Raw genomic sequence first — 20,034 nt, 5'->3', positions numbered from 1 at the left:
TTCCTCATGAACAAGGGTGTTAAGGTAGAACTTATGCTATGTGGAAGCCTGATGTGTGTCTGTAGTTGGTAGTCTTGTTTCTTAAACACCTCCTATTTAAGATGTAGTCAATACATCATGACAGCTCCAACTCTAGGTGGAGCTTAAGGTACAGGTTTTGAACTTCAAGGCCCTGTGTGATTTGGGGTCTCGCTACCTGAAAAAAAACCACTTAACCTGGCTGCGATACCAGGGTAGTTGTGATCAGCAGAGACATTAGAGTGAAGAGCCTTTTGGTTGAAAAAAGAGATGGGATTGGTGACAATGATTTTTTGTGCATCTCTAGAACTTACTGTCCCCTCTGACAGGGCCTGGATTTGGCATCCTGCAATGCTAACCTCTCCTGCTGGGCTTCTGAGAGGAGGTGGGTTGAGAAAGGTTGGCTGAATGGAGGCTGGATGACTTAACTATTGTGGCTTGTTTGGGGCAGATCTGTTGTATATTGTCTTGTGAATTTTATTTCTTAGAATAGCTAAACCTTGAGAAAGTACTCTAAAGATAAATACAGTGTATGTTAATAGCAGAGGTATCTGGTACAGAGCAAAGACAATGGGACAGCATTTGCCTTGTTTTTCAATAGTTAGTCAAAGCTTTGAATGAGACAAAAAGAAAACCAACAGAAGAAAACAAAATCAGAACCCAACTTTCAAAACACAGTAATAGTGTATTGAGTTACCTACCTACCTATTTTAAAACGTCACCTCTAGCTAAGAGTATTTTCTTAACTAACTTGTGGCTACTAGTGTTACCATAGCTGAATATACCAACATATACATTTTGGAGATTGCTTATTTACAGTGAAGTGACATAAATACAGTGTTCAGTGCTAACTAATATGTAATGATTATAAATTGCTGAATGTGACTCAGAGGGAGAATGTTTGCGAAACTACAAGCACAATGCTTACAGTGCTCTGATGAACTCTCTGTAGCACCAATATCTTATAGCTAAATACTATCTCAAAGTAGGCAGTAGAAAACTTGTCTTCACATAGTTTCTCAAGTAGGCCAGCATCTTCTGGAGTACTGGATTCTGTTTCACTTCAGCCAGTCTCCGCAAGTGCATAGCAGGGGCTTGCCAATTGTAGTAAGTCAAGTGATCTCAACTGAGATCTAAAATTTGGTCTTTCTGTTGTGGGAGGGGAAGTTACCTGTGTTTCAGTTAACAACAAAAATGAAGCTTTAAACAGCTATCTACACTCAGACAACGATCTGTTCAAGTTCATAATTTGTAATATCCAGATACTGTACTGGGTGGAGCTAACATAAACTCATAGATATTAAGGTCAGAAGGGACCATTATGATCATCTAGTCTGACCTCCTGCACAATGCAGGCCACAGAATCTCACCCACCCACTCCTGCAATAAACCTCTCACCTATGTCTGAGCTATTGAAGTCCTCAAATCATGGTTTAAAGACTTCAAGGTGCAGAGAATCCTCCAGCAAGTGACCGATGCCCCATGCTACAGAGGAAGGCGAAAAACCCCCAGGGCCTCTTCCAATCTGCCCTAGAGGAAAATTCCTTCCCTACCCCAAATATGGCCATCAGCTGAACCCTGAGCATGTGGGCAAGATTAACCAGCCAGATACCCAGGAAAGAATTCTCTGTAGTAGCTCAGATCCAATCCCATCTAACATCCCGTCACAGGCCATTGGGCCATATGAACCTAGAGCTTGAAATCAGGTGATATGGGTCCTGATTCTGCTGTTTTACTGGTGTAAATAAGGAGTAGCTCCTTTGAAATAATGTAGTTTATATACCAATGTAAAAATAGTAAATGAGATCAGAATCAGGCCATTTCTCTGATTGACAGTAGCTGTGCGATCTTGACATTATTAGACTAATATAAGTCCCATTAACTCCATTTCCATCCAATTTTTTTAAAGTGTGGTTGAGAGTGATTGAGGAAAAGTAATATAGAAGTGCAAAGCCTGCTTGTCAACCTCCCAATTTCCAATTGCGGGACACTTAATATTTAGTATTGTTTACTTTTTTTTTTAATAGCACCCACAATGTGTTTGGGGCTATCCAAACCCTTAAGGAGGATGGTCCCTGTTCTGACAAGCTCATGATCTATGGGCAAATAAGGTGACACAGGTCAGGGAATTTGTACAGTAGGCAACTTGTACACTTTTTTCCTTTTCATTTATCAAGGCAACTTATTTCACTTTTGACAGCATGGCAAAAACCAACCTTTAAGAAGGACTTAAATGCAGACAAGGTAGTGGCCTTGCAATGAGCCAGGGAAAGTCAGCCCATGTATAGTATGTTGCATGGCAGAAAGCACAAAGGTGATTGTGTGAAAATTTGACTAATGGCCTGATGATGGTTGGAGCAGCGGCAGAGTAAACAGAAGGTGTGGAAGGCAACATGAAACTTAACAAGGGAGGATAAATAGGGAAGGGTAGAGTTATATGGCGCTTTGACAGTGGTGACAAAAAGCTTAAATTTGATACAGTATCAGATGGGAGGCCAAGAGAGGGATTCAAAGAGGAGTGTTACGTAATCAGAGAGGCAAGGAAGTTGAGCATAGACAATACCCAGAATGAGAGTCAGATTATTCTTGCAGGGAACTTAAAATGCTGCTGGATCCTTTCCTTTAATGAAAAGAAGTCTTCAGGTTTATGTTTCTGTATTGCTCATTAAAATAGTTTTCAACAATAAAAATGAAGACAGCAGATGTGTGTGTGTGGAACTTTGGGATGAAAATGAGTAACGTCCATAAAAATGAGACATTTAAGAGGTATTATGCAAAGTATCTCATTCTACTGCTGTTGCTGCAGTTCAGATGCAAAGAAGGATGCCTACATTGGGTAGCTTAATTTTAGAAGTAATTAGTTCATTAGAATTGCATTACCATTTTTGCTTATGGATGTTTCTGTTCTATGCTTTTCTGCAAAAGACTCCAATTTTCTCCAAAATTATTATTCAATATGCACATTTTTACACTATTAGGAAAAAAGGAGGTTTTGTCGTCAAACCCAAATTTTGGATTATTTCAAATTCTGCCACCCTGAGTATGTGCTTCTGCTACAGTGGAGTAGGTAGGGGGGTCAGAGCAGTGATGGGGGAGGGGGTCAAAACGTGCAATGAACTGGCAAATCCCATAGTTTCAAGTTTACATTTCTACTTTTGGAGTCACTTTAATTAAAAATGTCTTCTCTTTTTACGATAAGAACATAAGGACAGATTTTGGAGACCCGTGGCAATCTGAAGTCAGGTGACACAAGAATAAAGAGAAAAATATCCAATAAAAACAGAAAGAAAAAAGGCAGCAGAGGGACAGGAAATGAAAAGGATTAAACACAAAACAAAGTTTCATACCTCAGAAAAGCTTATCCAGTTTCTCTTTGTGCTGCCCCCAACCCTTGGTGTAGCCATTCTGACACAGCATGGCCAAAGGGCAGCAGGAGAGTGCTTTTTTTTTTTTTTTTTATTTTAAATCTCTTTTTATTTAAGCCAATTTCATGATTTTTTGAGTACCTGATTCATGATTTGTGAATATTTGGGGTTGGTGATACTATGTGGAGTACATGGCGGTAGGCAGCCCTCAACTATATTCATAGCTTTTATTATTTGTTTAACATCATAACTGTGCAGGATGCTCTACAGGAATAAGAGACACTGATCCTGATTCAAGGAGCTGACAATCTGAATTAGACAACAGCAGGAGACAACAAAGATATCAGAAAGGAAGAGGTTTACATCAAAATACAGTGATTTGTTTATTTTTGTTGCAAATGTAGATTTTTAGTTCTTTAAAAGAATATGGTTAGTCATGAGAAAAGGAGTAGCTGGAACTGGTAGTGCCGGTCACTGTTGTGGATGTGGTTTGTGAACAGAAAATAATCTTCTATTTTAACTTTTCAGTTTCTTAGACTCTTCTAGTTTTAGTCACTTCCAAAAGGGGTAAATATTTTAAAGTTAGCCTGAAAAATTGCTGTACTTCCGCTCTGCATTACCAAAGCTGTAAGCATATATATATAAATAATGTGATATAGCATGACCAGAGGGCAGCAGGAGAGTGTTGTTTTCTGCTTTAAAAAAAAAAAAAAGAATTTTATTTGTGTAACACTTACAAAGAATCACCAAAAAGGATAAAGCAAAACTATGCAACAAAACAAAAGCAAACACAAGGTATAACACAGCAGCCTTCAGGAGGGAGAAGTGTTCAGGCTAGCCTGGGCCCAGAGCGGGGGGGCTTCCTCGACACTCATGGTCTTCCATCCCCTCGAGTTACCTAGTGCCATGCCCAGTGTCCCCGATTATTCCTCTCCTGAGAGTGACCGACAAGATGGGCACAGCTGCTGGGTGGGCGGTTTGGGGGTGGGGGGGACGTACACCACGTGTGATAGGACCCCTCCTAGGTGACAGTGATGATGGTATCCACAGTGGCAACGGCTGGGGCTGGGGTCTCTCACTCTTCCCCGCAATCAAAGGGTCAGACGGAGGGAACCGGATGGGGTCACCTAGGCTTACTTCTCATAAGGAGGGTAATTACCTCACATTATTAATCCGAATCAACTGTGGCAAATAATTTTACATTACCAGTCTTGAAAGCAAAAGTTATGAGGAAAAAAAACTTTCTGCTCAGCATACATTTTCTTTACTTTGAAAGAAAATTCCCCCCAAGTCAAGTTAAGCAGGTATTATTAAATGGAGATAGATATTGAAGTTCATGTTCAGCTATTAAGCAAAATATGAAGGGGAAAAAAGTAGAAAATTAAAGCTTGATCTCAGTCCATTGAATTTGATGGGAAACTTTTCATTGACTTCAATGGGCTTTCGATTAGACCAAGAAAGGGGGCTTTTTTTTTTTGTTTTTAAGGTGTGGTTTGAAATCCATTGAAGAAATGAGTATTTCTTTCGTTTTTAAGTGTTTTCTTTTGTGCGATTGAACCTCCATTTGTTCATCCAGGGTTTGTTTCTGAACTGTCAGGCTTATTTAGGGCCAAAGATTGTCATTTTTCTGTGTTCCGAAGAGTGCTGAGAAAAATAATAAATAAGCAGCTACTATGGTGTTTTCTAATTTCAAGGCCATATTTTTTATATAACTCATTGCATAAAGGTAAATGTACTTCCAACTGATATCAACTTATATTTTAAATAGGTACAGAAGTTGTTTGGAATTTTTTCCACCACCACGTTTCAGGCTGTTACCATCTCCTACAACTATCCCTTTTTTTCTGTTTGAAGATCAGAGACAAGCCAGGTTTTGTATCTTAAACTCTATGAACATCCTTCGGCTTGATTTTTTTAAAAGTTTTTAAATAGTGCGCTCAGTCCAACCCTCGATAGTTTGAAACACACTTGTACATCCTTGCTGTTAAGCACTGCTTACTCAACTGCAGTTCATGTTCACTTTCAGAATCTATTATCTTCCAGTTGATAATGACAACATTAACAGTTGTGAAATACTGAAGTCAGCTCTTATTCCAGTGTCAGGACTTTGTGAGATGAGTCACTCCATTTCAGAGTTATTGGGCTGGACATTTGCCTAGCATCCAGAGGCTGGTGCCAACCAGAAAATCTTAAAGCAGTACAGCCTCCAAATGAGGTTTTCTTTTAATAAATGTGAATTTACTGAAGTATCATGAAAGCTTAGGAAGGAGGTAGTTACCACATATGCTGAACGGCGCTGTGGTCTCCTGAGGGTTCCCTTTATCTCCTCATAGGGAAGCAGATGCCATTCTGGAAGTTTGGATCGCTTAGCTTAGCTTGTCTATATTCTTTTCACACTGTTTTACTGAGAAGGGAGGGTAGGTGAAGGAGCAAATGCCGCCATTGTTTTCTTAAATACGATTGTCCAAGGAGCATTTTACTGTACAGTTTGAAGCTTGCATTAATTACAGGAGAAATTTGCCAATATGTTGAAACTAACCCATTTCATGGGAAAGAGTTAGTTTCAATGAATTTCTTGACTTGAAAAAAATTCAGAGTTATTGAAATGTTTTTGACAGTTTCTAAAGAAAAAACCCTCCAGTTTTCTGATTCAAAATGACTGTTTCATGATTTAAGCTAATCATAGTGGTTTTTTTTTAATGCTTGAAATCGAAACAATGTGTTGAAATAATCAAAATGTTTAAATTGACCTGAAACAATTTTTTTGTCAGATTTTTGGTTCAGAAAAAATGTCAAGATTTTTTTTTTTACTCTGTCCCCGTTCAATAAGGGAGGACTTGAAACATCAGATTTTCATCACAGGAGAACCATCCCCACCTCATTCTGATCTTCTTTCCCTCTCATTGGCATCACTTCAGTTTTATACTATTGTACCTTCCCATTCATCTGAAAGTGTAGAGTGGGATTTTTCAATAGCTCAGTAGGGAATTCGGCAACTCATATATTTTCAGTGGGAGTTAGGCTTCTAGCTCTTAAGTACTTTTGAAAATCCCACCCATGATCTTCTCCAGCTCATCATTCTGGAGTTACTCTATAGTTTCTCCTAGCTCATGTACTCTCTAGCAGGAAACTCTTATAGCATCATTGCTGAAGCTATAATGCTAGCAGAAGAGGCTTAGCTCTGCTTTCCATAAAGTCAAAAGAAGATTGCTGCTAGAAATCATTCAAATATGCTTAATAAGATTCCAGTTACCATTCTCAGAAACCTACAGCCAGGGTTATTGCTTCCTGCTTCTCAAACACTGATCAATGTATGTTTTCTTTATTATTCTGGGAACTATTTTACAGAAAGCTAGAGATGAACAACCTATGCTGTGATATTTCTGGAATTTCCACATTTCTTCCAGAAGTACCACATCTATAATGTTAATGGTTAAGCGCACCATGCAAGATTCACAAGGCTAGAACTAAAATACCATTCCTGTAAATGTCTGAACACCTGGAAAGTGTAAATTCTCATACTACTGCCATGCGTTTCTGCTGATTCAAAAAGATCTTTCAAAATTTCTGCAAATGTGGTTAGAATGAGCAGTGTCCAGTTTACACACCTGCATGGTATTGTGTGTAGCTGACTCCTGGAGTATTGCTGGCCTCCAAGAGGTAGAGTCCCCAGTCAGTCCTTCCTTCTCTCTGGCCTCCTTAGAACCAGTAGGCCTGGGGTTCTTTGTATATTTGCTTTCTCAGGGACGATGAAAAGGAAGAGGATACATCTCTATCTGCTGCTGGAAGCTAGACCCCTTCCCTTGCAACACTGTTCCCATCCAGGCTCAGTGCATGTGTTTGGCTGATCCAAGTCAAGTGCAAGTTCTTCTGGGCCTGCAGTTTATTGCCCTAGCATGTCAGTCAGATCTCCTGGCCCAGTAAATCATCCTTTTCTTCCTTGGGCCTCCTACCACAGAATGTCCATGTCTTAAATCACCCAGGCTATGCAGAACTCTGGAATTCCTTCCTCCTAGAAATCCTTCTTACACCTGGAGCCTCTTGAATGGCTCCCTGTTTAGGGTCGCCAAGCATGCATTTTACCTTTTTCCAGTTGCTGCTTGTAGGTTGGTGCTGGTGGGAACTGCTTCTTGCATGTGTAAGGGGACTGTTGTCCCCTTGCTAAAACTCAGTGAGGTGCTTTGGTTGGCTAGCTCCCAGTAGCAAAAGAAAGTTGAAGGGTCAATTTGAAATCAGGACCCTGAGACTGACAGTCTCCAGGAACAACTGGGAGAGGCCAATGCTCCAGGCCAATGCTCCCTGATGGACAGGGTGGGCAGGCTAATCAGGGAGTCAGAAGGCCAGGGGGATCCCATCTTCTGTGTGAGCGGGAATTGCCTGGGTGAGACAGAGTGGGGCTGAGCTAAGGAGAAAGCAGGAGTCCAAGCTGAGCTGGGGAGCAGAGCATTGCCAGCCAGAGGGGCCAGAAAAGCAGCCCAGGAAGCAGGTCAATGCTGGGAGCAGAGTCATAGAAGCAGCCCACAGAGCAGACCTGTGCTGGGAGGAGAGCTGCAGCATCCAGAGCCAGAGGGGCCAGAGAAGCAGCCCATGGAGCTGGAGGCAGAGCAGCAGCAGCAGTGCTGAGGCAGAGTGGAGCTGAGGCAGAGTGGAGTTGGAGCAGTCCGAAACAAGGTGCAGTGAGCAGCTGGGGAGATGGAGGGAGACCCTGGGCAGCAGGCCCAGTGCAGGGAGATGCCCCCAGCCAAGAAGTCTTGCAGGCCACACTTGGAGGTGGATCATAACCCTGACGGGGTGGGGGTGACGCTGGGAAAAAGGGTCCTGCCATCTAAAGCCTGAGGGCATGTGGCCACTGCCAGAGCAAATGTCTGACCTGCAACACAGCCAGGGCTTGAGAAGGAGGCCTGGGACTTGTGAGGAACAGACGGTGAACTTCCCTTACATTCCAGAAACACTGGTTGTGATATCCCCATGCCACAGAGCGGGGTTAAGTGTTTTCCTTTAACCTTTCCCATTTTTTCCTTATTTTTTTAAAATTGATTGCTGTTTAATAAATTGTATTTGCTTTGAACTGTATGTAATGATCAGTGGGTCAGGGAAGCATCCAGTGCAGAGAGAGCACCCTGGAGTGGGGTTACCCTAGCCCCTGCCCTAAGTGACCATGACAAACTTGGGGGTGGAGCCCCCCAGGAATCCTGGGCCCAGCCTTGTTGGGGTTACGAGGACTCCGCCACACAGGAGAGTGGAAGGGGAGCCCTTGAGGTCAGGCAGGCCTCTGGGTAAAGGAAGTGGGAGCGAGGACTCGGATACTTTCGCTAGCCCATTTCACCAGGATAGTGTATAAGCCAGGAAAGTTCCCCACAATAGCGGGACCATTCCCCAGGTTACACATGCTCAAAATGGGAGTAGGAGCTGCACCTAATTCAGAGAGTAAGCAGCATCTTTTACCACAAATAAGGAAATATATTGAGTTTTTATTACAGGTGACATTTGAGACTGTTGCTCAAGTGCTAGAGAGTGCTGGAGTATCCCAGCAGGACATCCAGATTGCTGCCATAGTTGGTGACAAAAGATTTGTTAATTTGTGGATGAATTCATCAAACTCTGGAGAGCTAGGCGGGTTTAAGGTGAGTGTTGTCACTTGCTAGAAAAAATTGGTGTGGAAAATATTCCGACTAAACATTTTAATTAACACAAATATTTCAATAAAAAATAGACCACTCCTTTAACCAGCCATTCTCCAGTCTCTTATATTCATAATGCTACTTTTGTTACTAACTAAGGCCCTGTTCCTGCAAAGTAATCTGAATGGATTGATTCTTACACTTGAAAAGAGGCATTGATTTTAGCAGGACTTCTTGTAGGTGTAAATGTCTGCCTGTATATAATTGTGCAGTCTGAGGATATTAGCAGGAGTAGGACCTATGCACTGAGAACAGTCCCTGAGTCTACTCAGTTCACAAAGTTAAACACCTGCATTAATCTTCAGAGGTTTGGATCCTCTGGAGGTTAGTCAGTAAAAAGGCAAGTTGACAGACCCGGTGACTTCCATATCCCAGTAACTTATTTTGTTGAATTTAACATTGTTTTAAATAACACATTTTTACAAGTAGCTGAAGGAATTATAACACTTAAATAAAAATACAGTTTCTTTAAAACCTGATTACAATAGTTTCTACTCTTTAAGATTTCTCCTTTAAAAAGAGAGAGCATGCTGGATTCTGGGGAGAGGTCTGCATTTCACTGATAGTTGGAGATGCAAATTTCCCCACACAAATGGCAACACGTGAGCAATTCCCATTTCTACCTCAGCCAAGCCACAATGAGCGATGTAAATGAGAACAAATAACCTTTTAAACTAACCCAAATATTTTAAGATAAAATTAGCAAGTATTAGGGGAACCATACAATGTTGGCTGATTTCATATTGTATAGCTCTTATTAATGTTCTTCCCAGTGGAATGCAAATTGAGGGTACATATAGCCAGAGCCAACATAAATTACTGGATTATGTTCTTCCTCTCAGTGGAGCCATCCTGATAAAAATACAAAACACAAAGTACTGAAGACTTCCTATGCATATAAAGTATATAATCATGCCTACATCATTCTTGCTACGTTTATTTTGAACAAATACGATTTAACTGTTTCTGTTAATCACAAAACCATTTTAATATTGTGAGCAAAGCATGGATCTGGGTTACTTTCCCATACATTTTCAGAGATATGAAGACCAAAATCCTTGCAAATTGTAGTGTTTTGGAGACTTGGGAATATATTTGTGTGTGTGTGGGGGGGAGTCTCAGTGATAGTCAAATCACCAAGTATACAGAAGTATGACATCTTGACATATTAAAAAGGGGAGGATGGATGGGGTGCTGGCTGAAGCATGACACTGAGGATCTGAGTTCAGTTCCTGCCTTTCTGCAAACTTCCTCCAGAGAGATGATTGAAAAATTGAAATTTCAACATTTCAAAATGTGCTTTACTTCTATATCAGAATGAAAATGACCCTTCAAAATTTCTCTCAGAATGAAAATTCCAAAGACTTTCAAGTTGGGACCTTGCGTCATTTTGTAATGTAAAATGTCTTCTGTCATAATTAAATTATTGAAATAAAGTCCAGATAAAATATTTTTACCATATTAAAATGAAACATTTTATTTTGACTCTGACCGAAAACTTGGTTAAAATTGACAATTTCATAAAATGTTTTGATATTGACGAAACTACATTATCCAACAGTGTTATGTCAAACTTTTCAGACAGCTCTGTATGATGTTGCACTCCATATGCTTTATGGAAATATGCTTATGAATATGACATAAATGGAATATGCTTTACGCTAAATACCCCTTGTATGGTGTCATTAGAAAGCTTGTAATCTACTAAATGTGTTCATCCTATTTGTTTGCATGTATTATTTCTATATTTGGAGTTAGGCGAATAAGATATAAACTTGTATTACTGATGTAAAGATATTAAGTAGAAGCCATTAAGAGTGCTCCAGAAAAAATCAGTTGTAAATGGCCTTAGTTACGTCAAAGCCTTCCTGTGTACGTGTGGGCCAGCTCATGGGGAATGGAGACTAGGGGTCTTACAGTGACATGTGACCATGATAATGAAATCCATCTTAAATCTGGCATTTTTCTTTTTAGAAGAAGGGTGGGGACTCAAAGAGACAAAAGATTCCCACCTTGTGCCAAAGCTATAAAAGGTGGTGGAGCAGAAGAAAAGGGGCTGCAAGTCAAGAGAAAACCCCTGCTTACCACCTGAGATGTCTGCTGGAACTAACAAGGACCGTACCAGGGGAAAGGATTGGGCCCAGACTAGGAAGGAGTCTAGTCTGTGAAAGAAGCTTATTGGAACATCTCTGAGGGTGAGATATTACCTGTAATCTGTTTCTTAATGTATTAGGCTTAGGCTTGCGTGTTTTTGCTTTATTTTGCTTGGTGACTGACTGTTCTGTCATTACTTGAAACCAGGTAAATCCTACTTTTTGTACTTAATAAAATCACTTTTGTTTATTAATAAACCCAGAATTAATACCTGGGAAAGCAAACAGCTGTACATATCTGTCTCAGTGATATAGAGGATGAACAATTTATGAATTTACCCTATATAAGCTTCATACAGAGTAAAACGGATTTATTTGGGGTTCAGGCTCCTAGAAAGGCTGAACGCTGGGGACTGGGAAAGTCCCTGTTAACTGAGAAGCTCCTGGGCTGAGTGAATCTCAGTTTCAGTGAAATGCAGAGAGGCGTGGCCTAACCTCTGGGTCTGTGCTGGAGCTGACTGGAGTGTCTAACTCAACAAGACAGGAGGGTTGATCTCAATAGTATCCCAGCTCATTGAGTGACAGTCTCGAGGGGAGTCCCTGTGACCGAACCCATCACATTCTGTTCCTCTGCGATCTAGTGCAAGTCACTTCATCTCTTTTTCTCAGTCATCTGTCTGTAAACTGGATCTTGTAATGTGGTGGTGTGAGGATATATTCATAAATAGGTGATAACAAACAATATACTTACCTAGATAGTTATGCTCAAATATTTGCTCACTCCTGATTGGCATAGACTAATGTTGCAAGAGTTTTTCTCTTCTTTAAAAATCTTCCATGGAAATATATCTGAACTATGGCTCTGATCAAGCAAAGCAGTTAAGTATGTACTTAACTTTAAGCATGTGAGTCTTATTGGACTACTCATGTGGTTAGCTATGCATGTGATTAAGTGCTTTACTGGATTGGGTTTTAAAAGCTCTATGGGGAAATGTCTAAAACAACCAAACAAGTCTACTAGACTAGCAGTCTAGTCCTTCTGTCACTGAAATGGGCATCCTGCTACTGATAAATCAAACTGAGGGCAAAATTATACTTACTGTTGTCATATTAGCCATTGAACTTGGAATACATACATGTATAAGGAGAACAAGGTTTAGTCTTTAAGTAATTATCTGAGATAATACAAATATGAAGTTCTGTAACCACAACTGACTGTAAGTAATTATAGAGACAAGAACAATGTCACAAGGCTCAAGTAGCAAATGCCCCTTGAGTAGTATTTGATAAGTCCTCTTAAGTTCAATGGGACCACATGCATAAGTAAGTGATAATATGTAAGGCTGCAGAACTGGGACCATTATGAATAGTATATGTAAAACTTCATATGTATTACACTATTCACAAAAGGACTTAGATGCCTAAAGTGGCAGTTAGGTGCCTAAGTTCCAGAATCAGGCCCCACAGAGATTCACAAAGCCTGTGGTCAGCTGCCTCCAACTCTTATACGTGCGTAAACTCACTCGGTACCTAAATTTTTGCAGTTAAATTCCCTAGGCATGTATGTTTCTGCCTTTGAGCATGCACAGTGCAGCCTCATGCTACACATCCAGACACCTAAGGCCCAGAGGGATGTGCAAAACGAGGGAAGATAGCCATTCCTCGACCTAACTTATCTGCAGGACTTGATCCAGTAAGCATGTTCAGAGCTCTCCTACCAGATCAGGTCCCAAGAGGAAAGCTTACCCAAAAAGGCTAGGAGGAGGAACTTCCTCATAAGTTTTAGCATAGTGCTCACCTGGGATGTGGGAGACCCCTGCTTAAGTTTCCCTTTCATCTGTGGGTGAGAAGAGATTTGAATAGGAGTGCCTCACAAGTGCCTTAACCATTAGTCCATGAGATATTCTCATGTGGGATTTCCTCAGTCTCTCCTCTTGAAGTTGTTCTACTGCGGATACATAATTCAAAAAGTCATGGGATCAGGGGGACTAGAGTCTCCACCTCCCTGGTGAGGGCTCTAAACACCAGGCTACAGAGTCATTCTTATGTTGGCTCTCTCTCTGTGGCCCAATGAGCCTTTTACTATTTATCCACAGTTGAACAACTTTAAAGGGAGAGAATGAGAGAGTCCCAGATCAAAATATCCCATTGCCCAGTGGTTAGTACATTCATCTGAGAGGTGGCAGATCCCAGTTCAAATCACTTCTCCCCCTACAGGTACAGGGGGGACTTGAAGTTGGAGTTTCCCACATATCAGGTGAATACCCTAGCCACTGGGCTAAAAGTTATGAGGGAGCTCCTATGTCTTCTTGCTAAAACAGTTAAATGCCTTATCCCAAGAGTTTATTTGCAGCTGAAAAACACAAGCAGAGGCAGGCAGCTCTCTGCAGGCTGGATTTAGGGACCTACCTCTGAGAGAGGGGCAGGGCCTAGGAAAAAACCCTTCATCTTGGTGTCTCCCATTGGCTAGTTTGGGGGAGGTGCTGCCTAATGTGCTGAATTTTGTGAATCCCCTACTGAGGTGCCTATCTCTCTCCATTCAGGGTATAGGGAGCCTAGACATCAAACACAGGCTTTGTGAACTCCAATGATTTTCTACAGGCCGAAAAGTTAGGCGTTTTGATGCTCAGCATATCATGCCTATGTTCCTCTGTGTATGCCCTTCATGGTCTTCAGGAGGTTAGAAACACTGGACCACTTATTTTTAAAAATGGCCTCTAAATCTGTATCTCATGTCTGTGCAAATTGAATTTGACCATACAAACTGCGTAAAAATGTAATTATCTACAAATGCAGGTTTTTATGCTCATGACAATTTGCATGTGCAAATAAATGGGTAGAAATAGAAGTCAAATTGAGGCCACACTGAAAATCTGACTGACTGTTCTATTTTCTGTTGGTTATTTTAAAAATAATTGCTCTTCTATATGCTGAGTAGAGCCTGATAAAATTTCTTGCCAATAATATTCACTTCAAATTTAATCCTTTTCTGTTTGAAGCCAGTCTGTAAACTGATCTTGATTCTGGTGACTGAATTTGCTATTTATAGTGATTCACCACATTTCTAATAGCTGTTTAAATACATTTCAACCTATGGGTTGTTTGCAAACTGTTAATTACTTTAACTATCTTCAGTTTGGTATTTATGGCATGTGTTTGCTCCCCTTAGTCACTTGCTGTTGGTTTGTTCTTTGTTTGAATAAGATTCTGTTTGAACAAGTAAATGAACAATGAGTAACTTGCCCTCTGGGACTAATCATCCCATGAATAATCGTTCCTGACTCCTGAAAAGGTTTGCAAATAAAGAAAGCTTCAAGAATTTTAGCCCAGCCTTTTCAGGAATCAACTAGCAGTCACCTAAATATTCATAAATAACATAGCCTCCCAAATGGCACTTGTCACTTTTTGTCTTGGAAATGTTGACAAATAACTTTTTATATTGAGCCAGATTTAGTCTTGAGTCCCACAGAATCTCCCTGCCCATGCATGTATTTAGCTGATTGGCTTTTGCCTATTCTCAGCCCTTCTAGCCTCCAGAAGACCAATCCTCTGCTTCTGTTTGCCAGTTAATCTTTGGTGGCCTCTCTAAACAGTTCTGGGTATAGGAGGGGGCTGAATTCAGTGATTTTCTTCCCCCAAAAGGAGATCTTCTTCAGGTGGAGTGTGCCATGGCAGCAGGGCCTCCACCAGGAGGCAACTAGTGCCTCTCACAAAGTCCTTGAAGCAATAGATCAACAGACTATAGCAGACAAAGAAATTTGTATCAGACATTTTCTTTCTTTTTACTAAATGGAAAGGGTCCATTACAGTCTATTTCTCCTTTGGCAGCTCTCCCCTTTTATTCTAATATAAAACAGTAATTAAGCCAAGATAAGATAGGTATAGGGTTGCTGTCATGCTCTCTGTGTGCAGTCCACTAATAGATGTAATTGACCTTATTAAGTAGTTACTCCAGATGACTGAGTCTGACCTGCAGTTTAATATTAAACACTATGAATCCATGTTTCTTGATGGTAACAATCCTCTGACCTGCTCAGGCTATCTGTTGGTTTCTAGACTGAATTTAAGGCATTGATTTTGATCTAAAATGCTTTAATTTGGGTTGGGAACTATTTGAGGGACTGTTCCCCCTCCCCATGCTGTGCTGCCACAGATAAGACCAGCAGAGGCACTTAAGCTGGATTCCCCTCAATTTGAGAGAGGGCTGGCAGCAGTAGTCTCTGTTCGTGGTCCTCAGCTCTGGAACATACTTCCCCATTCGTCTTATATAGCTCATGTATTGACCTTGAGAGCATGCTGCAAGATGCATCTTATTTATACAAGCTGTGACAGAGGTGGGCTTTTGAGGGGATCAAATTTGGTAGGGAAGGAAGGTTGGCAAGTTTGAGTGTTTGTTTTGCTGGCAGTTTAATTTTGGTTTTGTACGGCAGGGAAGCTGAGAGTCTTGGATTGGTTTGCCTTTTAATTCTTTGTATAAATCTAAATGAATACAACTAATTATACTCCAAAGTAATTGCATTTTTAAACACTCAAAACCCTGTCACATGCAGCTGGCCTTCTTTGGGGTGTGAATGATAATCATGTAAAATTGGTGGTTCTAGGTGGTTTTAAAGTGGAAGCATTTCAAACTTGATGATTTGATGGAGTATCCTTTTATGATTCTGCGTTACTCTAAATATGAAATTCAAAGGCAATCCCTGGTTTGTGGATAGAAACCATAGAAAATATTCAGATGAACACCTGCAAAAAAAGAACAGCAATTTTTGCATCACTCAACACCTGTACTCCACACTGCCTTATTTTACTTTCTTGGATCAAGAAGTCTCTGAACACTTTACGAGGTATGTGGAGAAAAATTGCTTCTTTATCTTTATGGTGATCAACTAAGGCAATGAAGATTTATATTAGAATAGCCCATTTTAGTGTATGTAATGTTAGTAGTTGTTTGGTTATATTATGCAATTACTTTTTATGTCTCTTTATCAATCTCCTTCTATAAATCTGCTCATAGTTCATGGAAAAACCAATTTAGCAAGTACTTTATATCATGTGATTAGTGAAGGGATAAGGTAGGGGGATTAACATACAGTCCACCTAAAATGTACGTTTTTTTCCTTCCTATGGGCCTGATCCAAAGCCAACTGAGGTCCATGGGAATTTTCCAATGAATTTCAATAGGCTTTGGATCAGGACCGCTATGAAGAAATATTTGTCTTCCATGTAATGAATAAATAATTACATTATAAATGTTCTAAATGTTACAAGGAATATTTTAAGGCCTGGATTGGCACTTAGGTAAAACATACCATTTTAACTTGTAGTTTTGCTTAATTTAGGCCTTCAGGTTCTGTCCCATTTTGTCTCTCTCTAGGTGTTGCAGTGGAGAAATAAACTTCAATATATTTTCAAATTTGCTGGAAATGTGTCACTAACAGATTGACTCAACACTTAGTACACAATTGACATTCTCTCTATTTTAATTTTATTTTATTTTATTAGAATACAAGGCAGTTACACAATTTAAAATTGTCTAGAATACAGACCTATGCTCAAGTGCATTATCCTGGTTTGTGTTTAACATGGTTATGGGGAAATAGCTTGATAAATGTCTCAGTGAATGAATGACATAATTGAATGTCTCACAGCTTGACTTTTTTTCCTTTTTTCATGTTTGTATAAATTGTCTAAGATATTTGTTAAAGTTAAGATTATGTAACTGTTCATAGGGACATAAATTGTGGTTTAAACCAGAGGGGCTTAAGCTGCAAACTTCCCAGATTTTGATACTCTTTTCTCCTCCTGAAGTTTGGGGTGATTGGATCTGAAGAATTGGTTCAGGCCCATCTCTAGTTTAAATTTATTTTTCCTCCACTTTTATGAGGCACTTCATGTTCTCTTAATGGCAACCCTGTACTAGATACATGTATTGTAGTGCATTTAGCTTAGGAAAACAGAGCTATTATTGTCAAGAAGAGCTCTACTAGGTATATTTATGGCAGAAAGCCTTGCTTTCACATCCTTCAGTTGTACAGCTGGATCCTACTCACTGCAGCAAGCCCAAGTAAACAGAATTTTGTTGCTGCCTTAACAGCATACAATCTTTGTATGTGCTTGTACCTCAGTGGTCAGAATGGAGCTCTGGTCCCTGACAGGGGATCCTAGGGGCTACTGAAATACAAATAGTTATTAATCTGATGGGAGGAGGGAATCCTTGGTCCTCCCAGATCCTGGAGTGGCACTAGAGATGATCTAGCTGTTTCTGCAGCCTTAGTAACTTCTCCACCACCATGACATTAAGCACCCCTGTGTTCACATCATATATAATATTGTAGTAATTTTTGTAAAGATATGCCTGAGATATCATTGGAAAACTAATAACTCACTGATCATAATATTCTTGTGTGATGTATGTACATGGTGGATATCAAAAGTTGTGGAAGTATGCTAGAATTATGACTAAAGTGTTGTTTTTAAACCAGGCACGTCAGGAGGAATTAGGGTGACCAGATGTCCCGTTTTTATAAGGACAGTCCCTTTTTTTTGGCACTTTTTCTTATATAGGCGGCTATTACCCCGCACTCCCTGTCCCGTTTTTTCATAGTTGCTATCTGGTCACCCAAGAAGGAATTGGTAAACAGTTCAGTACTAGACAAAGGAATGTGATTTCCCTACCTGGGAGTTACTTCCAAAGTATTTTGAAAGACCAGGATAATGTATTTACGTATAACATAAACAAACCTATCACGCTAACAATGTGTGGAGACAAACCTTACACTATGAAAGCATGGTGTCTACACTCGCAAGGGGAGAGAAGTTTGGTCTGGGTTTTACTTTTCAAATAATACGTAGGTCTATAAAGACGGGGGGCTGAACTGGAAGTGATAAGCAACTGAATCAACTGATTGTATACAAATATTACTGTATTATAAAAGTGTATAGAGTGAAGCCTTTTTTTGAAAGCTTAATGACACACTGGTGATTAATATCATTTGAAATATATGTATTAACACTATGAGGAATTACAGATACTCATTGATATTACGTAGTACAGTCTGCCCAGATAGGAGGGAATGTCATGGCTATCTGCCTGTCTGCCATGGCTATCTGCCTATTAAGCATGGTGGAATCAGAAACAATAAAAGCCATATTTACATAGAAATCAGCAGGGGGAAGCCTTCAGGAAGGGAGGAAATGCAGGTGGTCATCCTTACCTGAAACAAAGTAATTGAACTTTTGAAAATATGAGCAAGGACATCAGTCATCTTTGGCATCCATCGCTAGACAGATACAAGAGAACAGAGTTCTTGCAAGCTGAGAAAGATGGGTCTTTAAACCAAGGGGGTGGGTTGAAATCTTAGGAACTGAATACTGTATAGGGGAGAAATCTGCTTAGGCAAAGATCTTTCACCTAGGAAGAATAGGGAAATCAGCCCCTCGTGCTCCTGTGGAAGGTCCTTTCTAAGACAGGTTTCAGAGTAACAGCCGTGTTAGTCTGTATTCGCAAAAAGAAAAGGAGTACTTGTGGCACCTTAGAGACTAACCAATTTATTTGAGCATGAGCTTTCGTGAGCTACAGCTCACTTCATCGGATGCATACCATGGAAACTGCAGCAGACTTTATATATACACAGAGAATATGAAACAATACCTCCTCCCACCCCACTGTCCTACTGACAAGGCTGGGAAGAAGAGTGAATGGTGAGAGAAACCATCTTGAACAAAGCTGCCTGTACCTTGCTAGATTAAGTTTTAGACTTTTAGATGCATGCTTTCATTTTTATTTGCATGTAACCCTTTCTAATTTTATTCCTTTTACTTGGCATCAGTTAACCTATGTCCTGTGGTTAATAAAATTTGTTTTATGTTTACTAAAACTAACTCAGTGGAGTGTTTAAAGGGAAAGGTGTACTAACCACAGTTACATTAATAAGCTGGTGGGTTTTGTGTCTGTAGAGGAACAAATGTCCCTTTTTATTTCTCTGAACTGTCCAGGAGAGAGCTGGAAGTTATAGAGAACACATATTTTGGGAAAATTCGGGTCTGGGAGTTTGTTGGGGTCACCTTGATGCTTGTAACAAAGACTGGTGGAAGTCAGGGTGGGGCTATAAACAGGCTGGTAGGGTCAGAGATGCTGACCATGGGCTGTCTAAGCACACAGTTGTTTCAGTGTATGACCTGCATGCTGGTAGGTGTGACATTACCTATGGTAAAATCTGGACTGATGGACAGCTGTGTCCCCTCAATGCTGGGATGCCTTTTACACTGCTTCACTGGGGGAGCGACCAATCCCGGTGTGTCCACACACAGCCTCTGACATGTAAATCACCCCCAGCTATATTGTATGAATGCTATAACCAGCCACCCATGAATTACACTGCAGCACAACACCAGCAAACTCCCAGTCCCAGACTTTCCCCCAGAAATGTGCATCTTGTACTGTCCAGCATCCTCCTGGACAATATAAGCTCATATAAACTCTGTCATTTCATTAACAGAAAATGATATGCCCAAATCCTGTTATCCTAAATGGAGTTTCCCAAATACTTCAAACCAAGCACACTGGTTTAGATGAAACAAGTTTATTAACTACATAAAGAGAGATTTTTTAAAAGTGATTATAAGTAATAAGGTATAAAAGACAGAATTGGTTATAAGAAAATAAAAGGTAAAACACAATATCAAACTTAACAAGCTAAATATTTGTTAAGGTTCAAAACAAAGGTTTCTTTCACCACATGCTTCAGGCTGGAATCCTTTCACCGAGGACCCCTTCCCCAGTTCAGTGTTACTTTCGTTGTCCTTCAGTTGGTGTTGATACCATGAGCAGAGAGAGAGGGGTGAGTATTTTGGAGCATCTGTTCCCCTTTGTTATAATTC

The 20,034-nt window shown here is 40.3% G+C and overlaps 1 protein-coding gene across 4 annotated transcripts in view; it reads left to right on the top strand.

The window, feature by feature from the left end:
- The window catches only part of LOC311515465 (uncharacterized protein), a 297,106-nt gene that overhangs the window by 39,479 nt on the left and 237,593 nt on the right, over nucleotides 1-20,034 (top strand). The window contains exons 3-5 of one of the 4 annotated variants that reach the window (XR_014710146.1): nucleotides 11,039-11,259; nucleotides 15,759-15,998; nucleotides 19,902-19,994. The exons of 2 other annotated variants lie outside the window; for them this stretch is intronic. Coding sequence is in view for 1 of the 2 variants with exons in the window: in XM_084618551.1 (XP_084474677.1) it covers nucleotides 8,864-9,007; nucleotides 11,039-11,257 (363 nt within the window). In the remaining variant the exon portion in view is untranslated. Of the gene's footprint in view, nucleotides 1-8,863; nucleotides 9,008-11,038; nucleotides 11,260-15,758; nucleotides 15,999-19,901; nucleotides 19,995-20,034 lie in introns of all 4 variants that reach the window. One more of the 4 variants, XM_084618551.1, reaches the window with a different exon arrangement.

The sequence above is a fragment of the Lepidochelys olivacea genome (genome assembly GCF_965140295.1).
Source record: "Lepidochelys olivacea isolate rLepOli2 genome assembly, chromosome: 2".
In the NCBI taxonomy this organism is placed as follows: domain Eukaryota; kingdom Metazoa; phylum Chordata; order Testudines; family Cheloniidae; genus Lepidochelys; species Lepidochelys olivacea.
The sequence above is the reverse complement of the archived record's forward strand: the minus strand, read 5'-3'. Positions and strand labels throughout refer to the sequence as shown.